At 34.3% G+C, this 15,762-nt stretch overlaps 1 protein-coding gene across 2 annotated transcripts in view; it reads right to left on the reverse strand.

Moving 5' to 3' along the window:
* The window catches only part of LOC138335285 (VPS10 domain-containing receptor SorCS1-like), a 56,527-nt gene that overhangs the window by 25,989 nt on the left and 14,776 nt on the right, over positions 1-15,762 (reverse strand). For both annotated transcript variants that reach the window (XM_069284304.1, XM_069284303.1), the window contains exons 2-3: positions 12,387-12,451; positions 2,145-2,238 (exon numbers count right to left, since the gene is read on the reverse strand). In XM_069284304.1, the coding sequence (XP_069140405.1) occupies positions 2,145-2,238; positions 12,387-12,451 (159 nt within the window). The remainder of the gene's footprint in view (positions 1-2,144; positions 2,239-12,386; positions 12,452-15,762) is intronic.

Here is a 15,762-nt window from a genome sequence, read left to right on the forward strand (position 1 = left end):
TGCTACCATTTTTCACTGAAATTCCTCCATTAGTTAAGGAGTAGTAGTAGTTTATCGATTATTGTGTCTTCAGATAGACAGACAGACAACCTGAATCCAGAATATCTCCACGCTCTTACTTTGTTGCATGGAATATTGGAGTAGAAGATATTCATAATCCATGTCTCCTTGGCTTTATTTTGATAGCTTTCATAACAGATTCCCATGAAGATTTAAAAATAACAATATTGATGTTAAAATTAGTACTTTCGCTATGCATTGCATGTAAAGGTTTTGCCTAGACCTTCTTTAATCTTCCAGAGGGGAATACAGTCTGGCCTGTAGATCACATAATTACTTGGTAACAATAATGTCATCTCCTTATTTATAGTAAAGATGACACATACTTAAGTATTTCTTTAATTTCAACATTTTTAAGAAGTTCACTTGTATAAAAAGCATAGCTACTGACTCACTTTCTACATCATTATGTAAATACACATACAATAAAATATATCACTCAGGGAGCAAATATATCACTCGAAAAGATACATCAAGTTATCATTTTTGTCTCTGATGTTACCCATTTTAATTAGCTAAAGTAATTATTTTGATCTATCAGTCAGGTAATGAAATCACTGATATTTAATGTCATATGGCCTAATACAAAATGTTTAAATGATGAATTAGATCACATTACCGAAAAAAAATATTATTAATTACAATGTGCACTCTTCTATCTAATTTGAAAGTTAAATGCTTTAGATGTGGAAACAATATCTTGAATAGTTTGTAAACGATTTACCATATTCGACCCAATAAGTGCCCCTCCCCATTTTTGATTTTGAGATTAACAACTCCCCATTTTTGATTTTGAGATTAACAACTCAAACAAAACTTAATTTATTGCAAAATAAAACTTATCTTTTGAATTTTCCGTAAAAGTGAATTTTATCTGTTCCACAGTCAATTTCCTACATATGGTGTTCATCCCGGGGATATCTGGAGTTATTGAACAGAAGCTTTTGTCTGAAGGATGATGGTAAAGTCATCAATGCCCAATCAACAGAGTAATACCTATTGCCACAATGCCTTGTGTTGCTGGTGACAATATCAGTAAGTAAACTACTAATACACTACCAAGACTGGAATGGCTCATAATGACAAGAATGAAAGAGTTGAAATCACATATTCAGACTCTAAAATCTCCAAGTACCAATCTGATAGCCCATAACAAACTTTTGTGAAGGCATATAATCAAATGCTTAACTATGAAAGAAGAATGTAAAATCAGTGGATAGTTTTTATCTGAATTTTTATGCGTTTGCTCTTTATTTGAATCTAACATTTCACAATTTAAGTTTTTATTGAATTATTACTTAGCTTTTTAAATTGACCCATGAGATATACTATCTTTTATCTTGCAACTGGGTGATTTTTAGTATAACTTGGTAAGTTAACAGTGAGGACAATGCATGTGTCATATCTGCAGGTATTTAGGGAACAGACAATTTACATACATGATTAATTAATTATTATGACTAATACAGAGTTGATTAGAAGGACACCTTACAATGTACCTGTTAAAACAATGAAATTCAGTAGAAGTTTTCTCTTTCCATCTCCCAGTGATCCAAAAAAGATTTATTTTATAAACATTGAAGTAAAGTCACACCCTAACATTCATAAGAATTAAATATGTTGTTTAGATTGACATCAACAATATTAAAGATGGCTTCTTGCTTGAGCTAAATTGGCATAGCAGTAAATAAAACACAATGTTTGTAAACATTGCAATAGATTACCTCTCAGGTAATTTCCTTGATAAAGAGCCATTTTAATAGATTAACTAGTGATGATTTCCTTTATGATATCTTATAAAACACAATAAACTTACTTTCATAAGAACTGAAAAAGAAACAAAATTACAGTAACAACTTAAGTCAAAACTTAAGTTATTTCTATTATGTAATCTTTGTTAATAGTTTGTTAATTTTGTTGAATTTGTTTTGAATCTGTTATTAAGTGCATCCACATTACTTAATACATTAGCTTTAGTGGGGCCTAGGCAACCTACGGAATATTCTATTACCCTTATGTATTTTAAACAATGGAAAACTTTATTTTTCAGTTTATTCGTTTTCTTATTTGTTTATATTTCTTACCTTATTTTTATTGACAGGAGATTTGTAAATAAACTGAATGACAGCATTTGATGAAAAGTTGATCCGGGTGAAACTTGTCCCATAATCTTCAGATCTGTGAAAGACAATATATGACATGGTTAACAACTCTGTGAAAGACAAAATATGACAGGGTCAACAACTCTGTAAAAGGCAAAATATGACAGGGTTAACAACTCTGTAAAAGGCAAAATGTGACAGGGTTAACGACAAAATATGACAGGGTTAACAACTCTGTGAAAGACAAAATAAAGGTAACAACTCTGTGAAAGACAAAATGCGTTAAAATTGAAAATGACAGGGTTAACAACTCTGTGAAAGACAAAATATGACAGGGTTAACAACTCTGTGAAAGACAAAATATGACATGGTTAACAACTCTGTGAAAGACAAAATATGACAGGGTTAACAACTCTGTGAAAGACAAAATATGACAGGGTTAACAACTCTGTGAAAGACAAAATATGACATGGTTAACAACTCTGTGAAAGACAAAATATGACAGGGTTAACAACTCTGTGAAAGACAAAATATGACAGGGTTAACAACTCTGACATGAGGGTTAACAACTCTGTGAAAGACAAAATATGACATGGTTAACAACTCTGTGAAAGACAAAATATGACATGGTTAACAACTCTGTGAAAGACAAAATATGACATGGTTAACAACTCTGTGAAAGACAAAATATGACAGGGTTAACAACTCTGTGAAAGACAAAATATGACATGGTTAACAACTCTGTGAAAGACAAAATATGACAGGGTTAACAACTCTGTGAAAGACAAAATATGACAGGTTAACAACTCTGTGAAAGACAAAATATGACATGGGTTAACAACTCTGTGAAAGACAAAATATGACATGGTTAACAACTCTGTGAAAGACAAAATATGACATGGTTAACAACTCTGTGAAAGACAAAATATGACAGGGTTAACAACTCTGTGAAAGACAAAATATGACAGGGTTAACAACTCTGTGAAAGACAAAATATGACAGGGTTAACAACTCTGTGAAAGACAAAATATGACATGGTTAACAACTCTGTGAAAGACAAAATATGACAGGGTTAACAACTCTGTGAAAGACAAAATATGACAGGGTTAACAACTCTGTGAAAGACAAAATATGACATGGTTAACAACTCTGTGAAAGACAAAATATGACAGGGTTAACAACTCTGTGAAAGACAAAATATGACAGGGTTAACAACTCTGTGAAAGACAAAATATGACAGGGTTAACAACTCTGTGAAAGACAAAATATGACAGGGTTAACAACTCTGTGAAAGACAAAATGATGACAGGGTAAACAACTCTGTGAAAGACAAAATATGACAGGGTTCAACTCTGTGAAAGACAAAATATGACAGGGTTAACAACTCTGTGAAAGACAAAAATGACATGGTTAACAACTCTGTGAAAGACAAAATAATGACATGGTTAACAACTCTGTGAAAGACAAAATATTTGACATGTTAACAACTCTGTGAAAGACAAAATATGACATGGTTAACAACTCTGTGAAAGACAAAATATGACAGGGTTAACAACTCTGTGAAAGACAAAATATGACATGGTTAACAACTCTGTGAAAGACAAATATGACATGGTTAACAACTCTGTGGTGACAGGGTTAACAACTCTGTGAAAGACAATATATGACATGTTAACAACTCTGTGAAAGACAAATATATGACAGGGTTAACAACTCTGTGAAAGACAAAATATGGACAGGGTTAACAACTCTGTAGAAAGACAATAATGACAAGGTTAACAACTGTGAAAGACAAAATATGACAGGGTTAACAACTCTGTGAAAGGCAAAATATGACATGGTTAACAACTCTGTGAAAGACAAAAATTTGACATGGGTTAACAACTCTGTGAAAGGCAAAATATGACATGGTTAACAACTCTGTGAAAGACAAAATATGACAGGGTTAACAACTCTGTAAAAGACAAAATATGACAGGGTTAACAACTCTGTAAAAGACAAAATGTGACAGGGTTAACAACTCTGTGAAAGACAAAATATGACAGGGTTAACAACTCTGTAAAAGACAAAATATGACAGGGTTAACAACTCTGTGTAAGACAAAATGTGACAGGGTTAACAACTCTGTGAAAGACAAAATATGACATGGTTAACAACTCTGTGTAAGACAAAATGTTGACAGGGTTCAACAAATCTGTGAAAGACAAAATATGGACAGGGTTAACAACTCTGTGTAAAGACAAAATATGACAGGGTTAACAACTCTGTGAAAGACAAAATTTGACATCTTAACAACTCTGTGAAAGGCAAAATATGACATGGTTAACAACTCTGTGAAAGACAAAATATGGACAGGGTTAACAACTCTGTAAAAGACAAAATATGACAGGGTTAACAACTCTGTAAAAGGCAAAATGTGACATGGGGGTTAACAACTCTGTGAAAGACAAAAATATGACAGGGGTTAAAAGCTGTCTCTGTAAAAGACAAAATATGACAGGGTTAACAACTCTGTGTAAGACAAAATGTGACAGGGTTAACAACTCTGTGAAAGACAAAATATGACAGGGTTAACAACTCTGTGTAAGACAAAATGTGACAGGGTTAACAACTCTGTGTAAGACAAAATATGACAGGGTTAACAACTGTGTAAAAGGAAAAATATGACAGGGTTAATAACTCTGTGAAAGACAAAATTTGACAGGGTTAAAAACTCTGTCAAAGACAAAATTTGACAACATTAATAATAATATTATTTTAAATTAAACACATCTCTTTCTTCAGATCCATTCCATATAAACTGCATTTGATCAATCAATAAAATATTTTATAATAAAACTAATAAGTTGTGTTTGGTCTCTATATGCTTGTTATACATTACAATGCAATGATAACTTGTAACACTTGTAAACCTTTCGTTGAGTAATGTATATATAGCAGTGAGCAACCCACTAACACATATAGAATTAATGAAATGGATTTAATAATAGGAATTTGAACCTACCTACCGAAAATTGGTTTAATTATTCCAATTAGTGTCATACGTAACATTCAAACAGACTTTTGAAGAATATGCAGCCCACATTCAAAACTGAGACTAATTTTTGTTATTAATGTAAACTTCATCAATTGGAATACATACAATAAAGCATATCGTTTTGATATTTCAATACAATAATATTATTAAATAGGCATATATGTCATAAACTTACTAGGGTAATTACACTTGAATAAGATAATACATTTCTTACTATAATATATCATAAAGATTAAAGAAAAAGTTACAGGATGTGTCTGAAATATAACTACATTATTAGTTTTACACTATTAATTTGATGCATTAATGAATGTAAAACATTAAATACTGGTGTTTAAAGCATATTGATAACAAATTTATCATTAATGAAATCTATTATAAAGTAAATTATGAACATACATTACACAAAATGAATGAGCGTTCATTAATTAACGAGAATGCTTAATGATCTTTGAGTATATCAAAGACTTTTAAAATTAATTACATATAATTGGAAAGGATGTAAATGGGTGTAGCCTGATGTCCAATCCCTTTGATGAATATCAATAAAATCTTGTTGAAATTGAAAGTCAATGATATGAGAAAACATGTAAATGCTACCATTCTCTCAAATATTAAAATTGTAACAGAGCCAGAATAGTGTGCTGCCATCCGGGCTCGAACCTACAACCCCGGACTTACTGGTCCTCTGCTCTCCCAACTAAAGGGAAATTCCCACTCATGTGAAGCTGTAGAATCGTATACGTATCACAAGGTACAATTAAAACCTGCTACAATATTAGCACTGAAATGTGCCTTGGTGGCTTTTGTTTCTATGGCATGGTAAAGGTTTCAAACTAACAGGATATAAATGTTAGTACTTAGAGGGAGATAAACACTAGTCCTTAAAAGGAGATAAACGCTAGTACTTAGAACTTGATAAACGCTAGTACTTAGAGGGAGATAAACGCTAGTACTTAGAGGGAGTTAAACTCTAGTACTTAGAGGGAGTTAAACGCTAGTACTTGGAGCGATATATACACCAGTACTTTGAGGGAGATAAAATAAAACACTAGAACTTAAAGGAAGATAAACACCAGTTCTTTGAGGGAGATGAATATAACACTAGTTACTTAGAGGGAGATATACACCAGTACTGTATACATAAAGGATATAACACCTAGTACTTAAGAGGGAGTTAAATACTAGTTCTTAAAATGGAGATTTAAATGCTAGTTACTTAGAGGGAGATAAACGCTTCATACTTAGAGGGAGTTAAACTACGCTAGTACTTAGAGCGATAGAATATACACCAGTACTTTGAGGAGATAAATATAAACACTAGTACTTAAAGGAAGATAAACACTAGTTCTTAGAGGGAGATAAACACTAGTACTTAGAGGGAGATATATACACCAGTACTTAAAAGGATCTAACCGCTAGTACTTAGAGCGATATATACACCAGTACTTTGAGGGAGATGAATATAAACACTAGTTCTTAGAGGGAGATAAACACCAGTACTTAAAGGGAGATAAATATAAACACTAGTTAGTACTTAGAGGAGATAAAGACTAGTACTTAGAGGGAGATATACACCAGTACTTTGAGGGAGATAAATATAAACACTAGTTCTTAGAGGGAAGATATACACCAGTACTTAAAGGAAAGATAAACACTAGTTCTTAGAGGGAGATAAACACCAGTACTTAAAGGGAGATAAATATAAACACTAGTACTTAAAGGAAGATAAACACTAGTACTTAGAGGGAGATAAACACCAGTACTTAAAGGGAGATAAATATAAACACTAGTACTTAAAGGGAGATAAATATAAAACAGTAGTACTTATAGGGAGATAAACACTAGTTCTTAGAGGGAGATAAACACTAGTTCTTAGAGGGATATATACACCAGTACTTTGAGGGAGATAAATATAAACACTAGTACTTAGAGGCAGATAAACACTAATTCTTAGAGGGATATATACACCAGTACTTAAAGGGAGATAAATATAAACACTAGTACTTAGAGGGAGATAAACACTAGTTCTTAGAGGATGTATACACCAGTACAAAAGGGAGATAAACGCTAGTACTAAGAGGGAGATAAAATGCTAGTACTTAGAGCGAGATAAACACTAGTACTTAGAGGGAAGATAATCCCTATTTATACTTAAAGGGAAAGTAACCAGGACTTAAGAGAGAGAAAAACTGTGGCACTTAGAGAGAGACAAACACTTGTATTTCCAGATAAGTGCTAGTGCTTAGAGGGAGATAAACTCTAGTACTTCTAGATGAACACTAGTACTTAGAGGGAGATAAACGCTAGTACTTAGAGAGATAACTGCTAGTTCTTAGAGAGAGATATACACTAGTACATAAAAGGAGATAAACACTCGTACTTAGAGGGAGATAAATGCTATTTCATAAAAGGAGATAAACACTCGTACTTAGAGGGAGATAAATGCTAGTTCTAAGAGGGAGATATACACCAGTATATAAAGGGAGATAATAATCCTCGAACTTAATTAAAATTCACCATTATATGTTCTCCACATACAAATAGTAACAGCAGAGCTATAGTTTTATCAACAGTCAGAGATTTCCATCCGTTAAGTAATCCAAAGTCATGTATCAAGGTCCTGTACAATCTCTATATCTCGAGCTCCTGCTGATTTGACAAGTGTTACAACAACAGATACAAATTCCTACCTACATCTTACAAGGTCAGTCCATTCCCCTAATCTATAGTAGAACATGTTTACCATTACCCTATCTGATAAAACTAGAGATTGATACCATACACTTGTATATAAAACAACCATAAAATCACTGTGAAGATATTTCTTTCTACATGTGCACTTTCTAAATTGTTTGAAGGCATAAAATTCTCTCCATCGCTTTCATTCAGGCTTACCGCTGAGTGTTTGCAGTCCAAGAGCAATCGTAGAATGAAAAGGAGTCCACATTATGCATATTGCCTTTTACTAGTTGGTATATATTACATGACATTATATATCATGTGTATTCAGGTATTTCCTTAAATGATACGGTACCAGACTATTATCAATTAGGCTGTTAAAGACAACAAGAGCTGTTGGAGAACAGCAAAGCTCGCCTATTCAGAAGAAGTTGATGTTCAAGTATTTACTATTTAGACATGGAAATATGACAAATTAACAGACTCAAAAATGTATTATCACGTTCAGCATCCATACACATTAGGAAAATAAAATCATAAACATTTATGATGACTTAAGCTTAAACAATTGACAAAATAGAAACTTGCTCAAAAACTTTAACATGGAAATATGACAAATTAACAGACTCAAAACCGCCCTAAAGGGCCCCAAATTGGTTGTATTATCACGTTCAGCATCCATACTCATTAGGAAAATAAAATCATAAACATTTATGATGACTTAAGCTTAAACAATAGACAAAATAGAAACTTGCTCAAAAACTTTAACATGGAAATATGACAAATTAACAGACTCAAAACCCCACCTAAAGGGCCCCAAATTGGTTGTATTATCAGTTCGCATCCCTACCATTAGGAAAATAAAATCATAAACATTTATGATGACTTAAGCTTAAACAATAGACAAAATGAAACTTGCTCAAAAAACTTTAACATGGAAAATGACAAATTAACAGACTCAAAAAAAAAACAAATCATAAACATTTATGATGACTTAAGCTTAAACAATTGACGAAACAGAAACTTGCTCAAAAACTTTAACGTGAAATGGGACGCCAACGCTGACGCCGACGCCAATGCCGACACTGGGGTGACAACATTAGCTCCCCCTATTCTTCGAATAGGCGAGCTAAAAATAAACATTGATATGAAAAGAGGATCAATCATAATGTAGATTATTGTCTTGTATTTTTTTACACAAACGGAATCTAAACATTTACAAAATATAAGTTTAAAGATGCTCCACCGCTGACAAATGGTATTTTTTCACTATAAAAAACAGGAGCAGACGATTTAGTATTTTTCTTCTGTTACAAAAGTTACTTACTTTACACCATTAACACCATTGAAAAGTTTGAGCTTCTAATTTTACTTCAAGTTAAAAATATGAAAAATAATTAATTGCATCCCGAAAAAATTCCGTGACACTATATCCTATATGGAATTAAGTACTGATTGCGCATGCACTAAAGGCGAAATAAATTATTTTATATTATTTTTTGTGTTAATTAGGCATATATGTACACGATTAAACACCAATTATTGTTCAAATGATTAATATCATTTATGCTCTGTCGGCGGTGGAGCATCTTTAAGCATAGACAAGAATCTGATGTAAAAATTCCTGTACGGCAGTCAGGTCACTATCATTAAAGGTTCTGTACCTAAATTTAGTCCAGAATATGACATCAACATGTCATCTATACAGACAAGATAATCTATTTACCATTTATTTATAGACCAAAACATGCACAAATGGCTTTAACATGTATATCATCGTTAACTTGATGACCTATGCTATTAATAGATTAGGTAGGGAGGGTTGGCAAGTTAGCTCCGTCTAATCCATAAACATCAACTGTACAGCAATAACTGGCAGAGTCACATAGGTGGTTAGAATGTTACATTACTCATTGAGACATATTTTTCAATTTTTATCCAGAATTTTGAAGTAAGGTTTAAGCACACAGATAGGTGTTCTAGAGATCAGTTTTATAGTATATAGCACCAAATGGAGTTAATGACCTCTGTTTAATATGTGTCCTTTTATAGTATGGTAAAATTGGTACCAATAGAATCGCATCTGTCCTTTATAGACAGGAGTCCTTGTATACAGAAGACAATTTCATGGTAAATTGTACCAAATAGAATCGAATCTGTCCTTTATAGACAGGTGTCCTTTATACAGAAGACAATTTCATGGTAAATTGTACCAAATAGAATCGAATCTGTCCTTTATAGACAGGTGTCCTTTATACAGAAGACAATTTCATGGTAAATTGTACCAAATAGAATAATCGAATCTGTCCTTTATAGACAGGTGTCCTTTATACAGAAGACAATTTCATGGTAAATTGTACCAAATAGAATCGAATCTGTCCTTTATAGACAGGTGTCCTTTATACAGAAGGACAATTTCATGGTAAATTGTACCAAATAAATCGAATCTGTCTTTATAGACAGGTTAATGTTTCATGGTCAAATAGTACCAGAATCGAATCTGACAATTACATGACAGAATTTTCATGGTAAATTTGTACCAAATAGAATCGAATCTGTCCTTTAATAGACAGGTGTCCTTTATACAGAAGACCATTTCATGTAAATTGTACCAAATAGAATCGACGGTGGGGTCCTTTATACAGAAACTGGTCCTGTTATAACAGGTTGTCCTTTATACAGAAGACAAATTCATGGTAAATTGTACCAAATAGAATCGAATCTGAATAGACTGGTGTCCTTTATACAGAAGACAAATTTCATGGTAAATTGTACCTAATAGCAATCGAACTGTCCTTTATATATAGACAGGCGGGTCCTTTATACAGAAGACCAATTATCATGGTAAATTGGTAAAACCAAATAGGAATCGAATTCTGTCCATTAGATAGACAGGTGTCCTTTATACAGAAGACAATTTCATGGTAAATTGTACCAAATAGAATCGAATCTGTCCTTTATAGACAGGTGTCCTTTATACAGAAGACAATTTCATGGTAAATTGTACCAAATAGAATCAAATCTGTCCTTTATAGACAGGTGTCCTTTATACAGAAGACAATTTCATGGAAATTGTAGATCAATCGTCCTTTATAAATCCTGTAGACAGGTGTCCTTTAAAGAAGACAATTTCAAATACCAAATAGAATCAAATCTGTCCTTTATAGACAGGTGTCCTTTATACAGAAGACAATTTCATGGTAAATTGTGCCAAATAGAATCAAATCTGTCCTTTATAGACAGGTGTCCTTTATACAGAGGTCAATTACATATGGAGTAGATGAGTTTGTTCTTTATAGACAATTTAAATGTCTTTTTATAGATCCATAGGTCCATTATAGAAGGCTAACTGATTATAGAAGGCTAACTGACTATCCAATTTAGCATATTTATCAAAGAAAAAAGGACTGACCCCTGAATGAATATCAAAGATGAAATATATTCACAAATTAAACAAACTTTAACAGATTCTTCATCTAAAACCATGACCCCAAAACTGTAGTGAAATCAATTCAACTAATAATACTAATGAGGAATTAATTAATAGAGAAAATTGTATGATGACAGACTTCTAAACATCTTCCTTATAAACATTATAAACAGGACATCATTTTAGAAGGAAACAAAGTGTAAATGTTTTTTACTCCAATCATCGAACATATATATCATTACACATATAATAGGCCTGGACTTAATGTACTTTAAGTCACAGATGAGATTTATTTTTAGATCTAATCTATAGGGTCATTAGCACAGCACAGGACACCAGGCAAGACCTATGTAGGTCAGTGGGTTAATTCATTAGCACCCACTCTCAATGAGATTCCACAATCGTGGATCTCCACGCCTAGTACTACTGTACTCCAGACTCTTATACAAGTGTCATTTATGGTCATTCAATCCATTACATGGAGCATTAAAATATATACATGTTTTGAGTCCAAGGACAAATGATAACTCCTCCTCTAGATCTATGGAATTGAAAAGAATCAAGCTTTGATTCTCATTTGATTTGAGAAGACAGCTACAGGTTTGATACATCATAAACGATAATGATAACAAATTGTTATTAGGCCATCAAACATATAGAATTAAGACATCTCAATCCTTTGAAAATCAAATCTTGGTCCAGTCAATATTAAAATGACAATGTAATTGAAAATGTTAAGGATATCTTAGAACTTTCTGAATTGCTACTGACCATTGAGCAGTGGTCATCAGGGAACATCCACGGGTTACTTACATACACATGACTTTTTATGTTATATCATATATGTTACGGCATTTGCTCTAATTTTAACATTGAAATAGATACACGTGTGTGTGAGAACAAAAGGCATGGCCATCAGTCATTAATTAACACAGCAGACAGGTTTGGAATTAGATAGTTTGGTTATTGGTTCCTCCCCCCCTCCCCCCTCCCCACTTCGTATAAGATGAAACATTAAAGATACCATAGTCAGGATTTAATCACTGAGTCTACTGTATAACATGAAATATCTTACCTCCAGAGCGTCGAGTCCTCCACAAAACCATATAAATGTGTGGCTCTTGTCAGTAAAAATACAACCTGTAAAATAAAAACAAGACTTATAAGTATCAATCACATAACTTAATGGAAATATTAGAATAAATTTTAATTTTGTCTCTATATATAAACAGTAGAAATCAGGCTTGGATGTGACGTTTCCGAAAACAATCATGTGATGTCATACACTGTAGAAGACATTGTCAAGACCTTCAGACGACATTGAGAACACTTCCAGATGACATTATGAACACTTTCAGATGACATTGTGAACACTTTCAGATGACATTGCGAACATTTTTCAGACGACATTGTGAACATTTTCAGACAACATTGTGAACATCTTTCTTTGAAAATGTGAATATGTTTAGATGACATTATGAACATCTTACGATGACATTTTTATATCTTTCGATGACATTGTGAGTATGTTTAGATGACATTGTGAACATCTTTATATGACATTGTGAATATCTTTATATGACATTGTCAGTCAACACATTCAGATGACATTGTGAACATCTTTAGATGACATTGTGAGCATCTTTAGTGATTACAATGTGAACGTCTTTAGATGACATTGTGAGCATGTTTAGATGATATTGTGAACATCTTTAGATGACATTGTGAATATCTTTATATGACATTGGTCAACATATTGAGATGACATTGTGAACATCTTAGATGACAATGTGAACATCTTGTGAATACAATGTGAACGTCTTTATGACATTGTGAGCATGTTTAGATGATATTGTGAACATCTTTATATGACATTGTGAATTCTTTATAGATATTGTCACATTCAGATGACATTGTGAACATCTTTAGATGACAATGTGACACATCTTCAGATGACAATGTGAACATCTTTAGATGACATTGTGAGCATGTTTATTGTGAACATCTTTAGATGACATTGAAACTGTGTTTAGATGACACTGGGAACTTGATGATTCTTGAGATGACATTGTGAACATCTTTAGATGACAATGTGAACATCTTCAGATTACAATGTGAATCGTCTTTAGATGATAATTTGAATGTCTTTAGATGACATTGTGAGCATGTTTAGATGACATTGTGAACATCTTTAGATGACATTGTGAACATGTTTAGATGACATTGTGAACATGTTTAGATGACATTGTGAGCATGTTTAAATGACATTATGAACACCTTTAGATGACATTGTGAACATCTTAGATGACATTGTGAGCATGTTTAGATAACATTGTGCACATATTTAGATGACATTGTGAACATCTTTATATGACATTGTGAACAAGTGAACGTCTTTAGATGAAATTGTGAGCACGTTTAGACGACATTGTGAACATTTTTCAGACGACATTGTGAACATTTTTCAGAAGACATTGTGAACATGTTTAAATGACATTGTGAACATTTTTCAGACGACATTGTGAACATTTTTCAGAAGACATTGTGAACATGTTTAAACGACATTGTGAACATTTTTCAGACGACATTGTGAACATTTTTCAGAGAAGACATAGTGAACATGTTTAAATGACATTGTAAACATCTTTAAATGACACTGACAACATATTTAGATGACATTGTGTTTGCAGAAACTACCACAGTATGTGCCTTGGATGTTATTTGTGAGTATATTTATAGATACATGCTATATTTCCACCACACAAGGTTCTGTCATATAACACATACTGCACTGAGTTACATCAACCTTAACCATGTACATACATACTGCAAATAATAGAATAGAAAATAAAACACTAAACTAAATAAAGAACCAAATTACGCAAAAATAACCCAACATAGAGAAAATAATATTAAATACTATGTGCATAGTGAAAATCCATATCTAACAGTACATTACTGAATACAGTATTGGAAATCATAATTCATATTATAACAGGAAAGGGTAAGATGTAGTCAGACATGAGTTTGGACCCAGGACTTCAGGCTCTGAACACCAACTAGATGCTCTACTGACAAGTGTTTGAACCCAGGACCTCAGGCTCTGAACACTAACTAGGTGCTCTACTGACAAGTGTTTGAACCCAGGACCTCAGGCTCTGAACACTAACTAGGTGCTCTACTGACAGGCGTTTGGACCCAGGACCTCAGGCTCTGAACACTAACTAGGTGCTCTACTGACAGGCGTTTGAACCCAGGACCTCAGGCTCTGAACACTAACTAGGTGCTCTACTGACAGGCGTTTGGACCCAGGACCTCAGGCTCTGAACACTAACTAGGTGCTCTACTGACAGGCGTTTGGACCCAGGACCTCAGGCTCTGAACACTAACTAGGTGCTCTACTGACAGGCCTTTGGACCCAGGACCTCAGGCTCTGAACACTAACTAGATGCTCTACTGACAGGCGTTTGGACCCAGGACCACAGGCTCTGAACACTAACTAGACGCTCTACTGACAGGCATTTGAACCCAGGACCGCAGGCTCTGAACACTAACTAGATGCTCTACTGACAGACATTTGTACCCAGAATCCCAGGCTCTGAACACTAACTAGATGCTCTACTGACAAGTGTTTGAAACCAGGACCTCAGGCTCTGAACACTAACTAGATGCTCTACTGACAAGTGTTTGAACCCAGGACCTCAGGCTCTGAACACTAACTAGGTCCTCTACTGACAGGCATTTGGACCCAGGACCTCAGGCTCTGAACACTAACTAGGTGCTCTACTGACAGGCGTTTGGACCCAGGACCTCAGGCTCTGAACTCTAACTAGGTGCTCTACTGACAGGCATTTGGACCCAGGCCCTCAGGCTCTGAACACTAACTAGGTGCTCTACTGACAGGCGTTTGGACCCAGGACCTCAGGCTCTGAACACTAACTAGGTGCTCTACTGACAGGTGTTTGGACCCAGGACCTCAGGCTCTGAACACTACCTAGATGCTCTACTGACAGGCGTTTGAACCCAGGACCCCAGGCTCTGAACACTAACTAGACACTCTACTGACAGGCATTTGAACCCAGGGACCGCAGGCTCTGAACACTAACTAGATGCTCTACTGACAGACATTTGTACCCAGAATCCCAGGCTCTGAACACTAACTAGATGCTCTACTGACAGGCATTTGGACCCAGGACCCAAGGCTCTGAACACTAACTAGATACTCTACTGACAGGCGTTTGGACACAGGACTCCAGACTCTGAACACTAACTAGATGCTCTACTGACAGACGTTTGAACCCAGGTCCCCAGGCTCTGAATACTAACTAGATGTTCTACTGACAGGCATTTGGACCCAGGACCCCAGGTTCTGAACACTAACTAGATGCTCTACTGACAGGCTTTTGAACCCAGGACCTCAGGCTCTGAACACTAACTAGATGCTCTACTGA

This window comes from Argopecten irradians, chromosome 11, assembly GCF_041381155.1.
Source record: "Argopecten irradians isolate NY chromosome 11, Ai_NY, whole genome shotgun sequence".
NCBI lineage: Eukaryota > Metazoa > Mollusca > Bivalvia > Pectinida > Pectinidae > Argopecten > Argopecten irradians.